Below are 6,980 nucleotides of genomic sequence, written 5' to 3'. Positions count from 1 at the left end.
AGACAGATAACCAATGAGTCCAACATCTGAGTGCATGTCTCACATGTGCAAAGACTATTTATCTCAGAATCTAAGTTTCATTGAAGGTCGGCTATTGTTTGTGGAAAGATAACATGCACTATCAGAATTACATGGCTTCAAGATACCTCGACCTCAGAGCATTTTACCTAAATGCTCTTCACCTCCTCTACCAGAAAAAAAACATGTAGTTGATCTGCACCTCAATTACATATAAATAAAATAAATCAACTCCTAAATATCTAATAGTGCTTCTAATTGCGTGATTTGCCCTAGCTCTTATTGAATCTCATTGACAAAATTATATAGCTATAGTTGCATCTCACTGATCTCTCGAGGTAGCTACAAATATATGGCATATTGAATCTCAGGGACAATTATATAGTAATGGCACTGACAAAATGGTTAAATTATGTTGCAGATTTGGTTAGGTTTAACTAGGTACACCATTTGGCAAGAGACCGGAAGACAACTCTAGTAGAAATCAAGAACACACACAAAAAGTTAATCTCTAGTGGGTGGTTTCGCTCCGCCGCTACTCCCGGTCATCACCACTGGTGCAATTGTCGTCGGTTGGACAGGATCATCACCACCGAGGGTGGGGGGGGGGCTCCTCCAGTAGCGCTCTCTGTCCCTTGTCTCCGACGCCGCCAGAGTGGGAGCTCCTGATATGGCTAGCGAGCTCATCACCGCTAGAGTTTGAAGCAAAGATACGCCGCTTGTTGAAGCCTAGCCTCAGCGATTGAAGGGAGGTCTTTGTCGATCCAGTGGCTGCTCTGGCCGAAGGACGGCCACCCATGTTCCTCCCGAGCCCAGATGCCTATAGGGAAGCAGTGCACTGTTTACTTAGAGGTTGTGGTTTGTTCCTATGGAAGTCTCGTCACTCCGAGTGGCTCTGTCCCCGTGATGGCGAGGTGGAATCCAAGCGGGGTTTGAGGACCCTGTTGCATCTCACTATCTTGGTTTGGGGTTCTTCCTGCAAAGTCAAGGGCTTGTTTGTATTTTTTTTCACAAGCAGCAACAATAAAAAACACTACTATATTATAATTAACGGTCATATAATGTTTCTAGTGCCATGTGAGCTCTTGTTCGTGCATACAACCATATGTCCATCCCATTGCTCACCACTCAAACTCCATTGGTATTGAAGGTGAGATATGCAACACCAAAGGACAAAAAAAAAAGTTTTGTACTCAAATAGATAGCCAATGAGTTCCAGCATCTAAGTGCATGTGCAAAGACTAGTCATCTCGCAAAGACTATTTAACATTTGGTGAGAGATCGGAAGCTATTAATTACTCTAGTAGAAATCAAGAACGCACACAAAAAGGCAACCCTAGCAGAGGGGAGGGGGCACGACGATGATTTGGTTTCGCTCCGCCGCTACTCCGGGTCGTCGCCACTATGGCTGGATGCGATTGCCTCCGGTTGGACACGATCTTCACCACTTACCCGGGGGGGGGGGGGGGGGGGGGGGGGGTCGCCTCCTCCAGTAGCGCTCTCTGCCCTTCGTCTCTAGCACCGCCAGAGTGAGGTTTGCTTCCACGGGGTGAGACAAGAGGGCTGACTCCCGACGGTTTCCATGTGGCTTGGGAGGGTAACAAACCAATCCGGCCTTAACCGAAGACTCCTATAGGGCAGACCGGGGTTGAATAGGATCAGTAGGTTGGGCATAACTAAACAAGGCCTTAGCAGTATCTTTGATCCTACACCCTCTCGTGCCATTTTGTTCATAGACAAATTGGACAATAAGCATAGATGACAAAATTAAAAAGGAATTGGGTTGCATCTCTCGGTGTTTATCCCCTCAATATATCAAGCTTCCTACAAGAAACGGACGTTTGGTGACCAAGCTCACTGGATCTCAAAATTAAAAAAAAAAATCAAAACTCCAACTTTCCAATTTCAAAAAAAAATTGTGCAAGTAAACAAAAATGTTATGTGTATGTGTAAAATTAAATGCGTTTTGTAAAAAAAAATCATGGCTTGAATATCATGTGTTAAAATGCCCTAGATTTGGCAGTCAACGTATTTTGCTCTGAAAATTTACACACATGTGTTTTATGCCTTCATGTATATCTGTATTTTTTCAGATTTTTTTTATACATAAAAATGTGATTTTTGATGAAATTTAAAATTTTTCAAAAGCAATTTTTGGTTTCCTACCTCCAAACAAAATATTTATTCTAACAAAGAAACAAAAGATATCCTTCTAAGATCCGATAGCATTGTGTATCACAATCGACACAAATAAAATGAATGCCTTAATCTATTTTTGTGGATAAGCTATTCATGGAGCAAGTTAAAGGCATTCAAAATGCATTTAAAATCACAAATCCAAACACAATTGTGGCTCAGTTGTGGCTCAGTTCACATTAAAACACTACCATGGTACAAGGTTCAACAACACCAAGCAGCAAAAGAACAGCCAACCAGTCATATCTGCTAACTAAAGAGGCACCGCAACACTAGCCAACACATCCCAGATGGGTTTTACTCAGACAATGAAGCTAGAGATAGAGTACATGGCCGCGCCGCTGTGGGAGACGCGGCAATATGGGAGGCACCAATTTCATCAGTCGCTGCGGGCAGGAGAAGCTTCAGGGGACCTTGAGCGCGACCCCACGGGTGATCCTGAGGATTGCCTGGGTGACCTCCGGATGCGTGGAGGTGATCCGTCAATGTCAGATGGTGGTGACCTCCTGCGAACATAGAACCAATGAGAAGAGCTTTCACTATATGACCACAGGTTTACTCTAGGGCCTTGTATGAGAGAGGTACGTGCATATTCCAGAAGTAGCGGACAAAAAAATGTATATAGTGGATGTACAGTTCTTATGATGCTGGGTTCGAGAGAAAACTAAAGAGATGCGGCTTGACTAGAATTTCATAGGGTAACTCTGTGGCGTGCATTACAGACAATCTGGCATGCAAAAGCAGTTGCTAAAGGAGATCGAGGGAAGATATCTGCAGTGTACATTAGAAACAATTTGGCATATGAAAAAAAAACAGCTATTATTAAAGGAAAATAAAGGTGGATCCAGCATTGCTCAAAGGCATGTAAAAGGAATACAAAACAAGAATTCCACGTGCTGGCAAATTAGCTTCAAAGTTTATAAAGCAAATAAGGGAGAGGTAGATAAGTGGCATATAGAATACTGATTCTTTCACAACACTAGAACTTGGTGCTGACAATTGGCTATGGAGTTCATAAAGCAGTAGAGCTACATAGTAAACTTGAAACGCTAGAAACCTAGAACATCCATTACTTTCATGACAAAAATAGCACTTACTTTCCATTAGTATTGGCATCACGCTCGCCGCCACCTCTACCAGCAGGAGAATAGGATCTCCGCTCGTCTTCTTCATGTCCTTTTGGCAGACGCCTAGGAGACTGTGTGTGATGTGATCTTGGCGGGGAAGCAGAGTAGTCATCTCGCCGTCTTGGAGCAGGAGAGTATGACCTTTTAAAAAATAATTAAATATTTAGCAGAGAGTGGATGGATTCATGAATGATAGGGGAATAGCTTTAGAAATGTCACATGACAAGCAAAAATACTTGACCTACTGTTGACCTACCTTGACCTTGACCTTGACCGAGGACGGCCCCGATAGCGAGGAGAGTAGGAACATGAACGGGAACGAGACCTCCCTGAAATTCATGAGGACATAAATAATTTGGTAACTGGTACTGCAGGAAAAATAATATGATACATAATTTAAAATATTCAAAACACAGCAAACTGCAGATTTCACTCTTCTGCAATCTGCAATAAGCAGTTACCAGTATCGCAAAACAAAGATTTGTGCATAATGGAGCCTTTCCTAAGATTTAACACTGGTGAGCAGATGTTACATGTCTGGTAGCATTCTGTTCATTAAGCCTCCATCTAACTGATGTTTCTTTGCAATGTACTGAATGTTACATTAACTAGAGGGTGCAAAAGGACCAAAACCACATGCTATGCAAAAGAACAATTATATGAACGCTAAGAACAAATAAATAATTTCCTGCAACTGCAGGGTTGCAAGTTGCAACCTGTTAGGTGTAGCAGAGATAATGCATTCTCCGCAAAAAGATCTAAATTGTTCTATCTACATGCAACTGCAAGGTCTAAACTGGGATAACTAAACAGCCTAATAGAATGAAGCTTTCAGAATTCTGGATTAGCATTTCAGAGTACGCAGGAGTGCAAATCATACAACATTAATGATAAGAAAGTACCATAACGGGAATGACGCCTTTCAGGTTCACCAGAATACCCCCTGCAAAGTAACCAGTGCAAATGAGCACATAACATAAGATAAGGAAGAATTTCACAAGAATGGAATAACATACCTGATTCTAGCCCTATTACGCATATCATCTGGCCTTTTCCGTGACTCGGCAGCAACAACAACAGTTATCTCTCGGCCAAAAAATACTGTGTGGTTCAAGTGATATTGTGCATCAGAGGCATCATAAGGGTCAACAAACTCCACAAATGCAAACCCTCGGGGCTCCCTGCGTATAACAACTTCATTAGACAAAGTAGGATAAATGAAATTAATGGGATAACAGACAAAAAAGAGGGCATGAAGTATTCATAGAGTGTGTGGGCCTCTCATGTTACCATCACAGTTCAAATGCAGTGTGCCCTCTATGATTCTTGACGACGCACAGTCAACAACTTACACACATTTTCCATCAAACATGAAGCAAGTGTTGCAAAACACAGCTACATGTCCAGGCCCTAGTATCCAAGTTTCTTGTACAAATTTCTTGTATAATGACTAAGTACGGTGATCCTCATAAAGAGCATCTTCGTAAAATCATTCGCTTCAAGTTCCTCAATGTTTGAAAAGTCTCAAAAGTACTTCAAATGAACTTCGCTTCATTTAATCTTCTCATGGACTACCCAATACAACTCTCTTTATCTTCTCTTCACGAAACTAATTTTCTCAAATCAAATCTTTGTCTTCATAGAAGAACTTCTTCATTCGGACAAGACTCTATCTTGCCAAGCAAATGAATTGTTAGGAATATAAAAAAACATTCTTCAACAAATCAAGGGATTGTACTTTGCATCAAACCAATACTACCCTGGCAATTATTTCAGAAAAAAGATACTATCATAGGAATGGATGAATACGCAAGACAAGGTAATATAAGCATTTCCAGATTGGTTAATCACACATTCTAGTGACAAAAATTAATCACCGAAGCACATGAACAGACTGCAATGACTAGAGTATTTTCATTGGGCCTAAACGTTAATGCACAAACATGATTGCAAACCAAAATCACACCAAATCTGAAAGATATGCTCACAACATCTCTTCATGAAAAAAAGGCTGGGATTACCAATCTTATGCAACAACAATGTAGATAAGCATTCAAGTCCTTTTTTTTTCTATATTTCACATTATCATGGGAAAACAAGGCCAAAAATTGTTTGCCAACTGCAAATAAATTGTGCGAGTACATAAAACCTACCTGGTGTAATAATCCTTTGGCAGGTACACATCCCGAACAGGACCAAACCTTTCAAAAGGAACCCGTAGATCCTCCGGCCTGCCACAGATAAGAGAACAAAACTAAGGTAAATACCTTGAGAAGTGAAATATTCTTCTTTCGTGAAAAACGAAGTCATCAGGAAAGCTGTATCCATGTCACAGTAATTCTACCTGCAGCTCAATGGGATGTTGCGGACCAAGAGGCTTCCTGAACCCTGCTCCCTCCGTCCTCCATATCCCCTCCTTGGGGGACTTCTACCTCTGCCACCATATCCCCTCCTTGGGGGACTCCGGTATTGGGGACTGTACCTCCTCATTGCTTTGCCTGTAATTACATACACCACATGACATGTTACGGCCCTCTTTGATTTGAGGATTCCAAAAACACAGAGACAGTTAAAAAATGTAGGAGTTGGATGCTATGGCATGTTAAGTCGTAGATTGAAAACACCGAAGAAGGTAACAATTTAACATTATAAGCTGTTTGGTCGCACCACATGAATAATACGTGAATTTTCTTGAAGGATTATTAGGTGATTGCCATGGCTGCCATGAAGACAAAGCAAAATTTCATTGTTTGGTCGCACCACGGGAATAATGCATGAATTTTCTTGAAGGATTATTAGGTGATTGCCATGGCTGCCATGAAGACAAAGCAAAATTTCCCGTGGACTTGCATGCAAGTTAGCACACAAGAAACTTTTCTACGGTTTTCAATACCAAGAATCAAACAACCTCTGTGGCAAGTTCCAGACAATGCGGCGTCAGCCAACCTATTGCCACATCTAGTACAGTTGATTCAGCGTGATGATTAATGAACAGCGTGACATGAACAGCCTAACGAGCCTCTCTGGGGCAAGATTCGATATTTCCAGCGGGCGATGAGACTTCAGGAGTCAAAACTGAAGACCGCGGGTTTGCCCCGGGAGGACCAGCAAGGAACCCGCCGAATACGCCGGGGATCTAAGCCCGCGCCGCAGACCTAGGGCTTACGGCGAAAGACCGCGCAAGCACGCGTACGCGTAGGAACGAACGCTGTCGTGGGCACGCGGATACAGGGGGGGAGGGAGGAAAGCGCGGTACCTGCCGGGGTGAGTCCGGTGATCGCCGGGGAGGTTCCGCCGCAGCCGCCGACGCCGCGATTGTGCGAGGGGAAAGAGAGGGCGAGAGAGGTGGGGGTGGCGAGGACGCGATATATAGAAAGGATGGGTTTGCTATCTTGTGGGCCTGTATTGTAACCCTATTTGAGTTTCAGTCAGATGGGCCTTGTTTCGATAATTCTAAAAGCAAGGCCCAAAGTCCCTGCCCCAGTCGACGTGCGTGCGCAGGCCCAATTCTAAAAGCAACTCTAAGGAAGGTTTCCAGCGATTTTTTTCTTTCTGTTTTTCATTGGGGTTTTCAGTGTTCAATCTTTCTTTCCTATAAAAAAACTAATATTGGTTGTTTTCAAAAAGTGATTTTTTAAG

General features: G+C 42.6%; 1 protein-coding gene across 2 annotated transcripts; it reads right to left on the bottom strand.

Moving 5' to 3' along the window:
• Positions 1-2,311: 2,311 nt before the first annotated feature.
• Positions 2,312-6,729, bottom strand: LOC125550264 (serine/arginine-rich SC35-like splicing factor SCL30). Of its 2 annotated transcripts, none has more exons than XM_048713223.1 (8): positions 6,598-6,729; positions 5,686-5,839; positions 5,495-5,572; positions 4,358-4,522; positions 4,244-4,284; positions 3,598-3,670; positions 3,312-3,482; positions 2,312-2,720 (listed from the first exon to the last, which is right to left on the bottom strand). In XM_048713223.1, exons 2-8 carry the CDS (start codon positions 5,829-5,831, stop codon positions 2,594-2,596), a joined length of 801 nt encoding a protein of 266 aa, XP_048569180.1. In that variant the 5' UTR covers positions 5,832-5,839; positions 6,598-6,729; the 3' UTR covers positions 2,312-2,593. The 2 variants fall into 2 exon arrangements, with proteins under 2 accessions (XP_048569180.1, XP_048569181.1); XM_048713224.1 differs by having other exon boundaries at positions 3,604-3,670.
• Positions 6,730-6,980: the final 251 nt, after the last annotated feature.

Source organism: Triticum urartu, chromosome 4 (genome assembly GCF_003073215.2).
Source record: "Triticum urartu cultivar G1812 chromosome 4, Tu2.1, whole genome shotgun sequence".
In the NCBI taxonomy this organism is placed as follows: domain Eukaryota; kingdom Viridiplantae; phylum Streptophyta; class Magnoliopsida; order Poales; family Poaceae; genus Triticum; species Triticum urartu.
The sequence above is the reverse complement of the archived record's forward strand: the minus strand, read 5'-3'. Positions and strand labels throughout refer to the sequence as shown.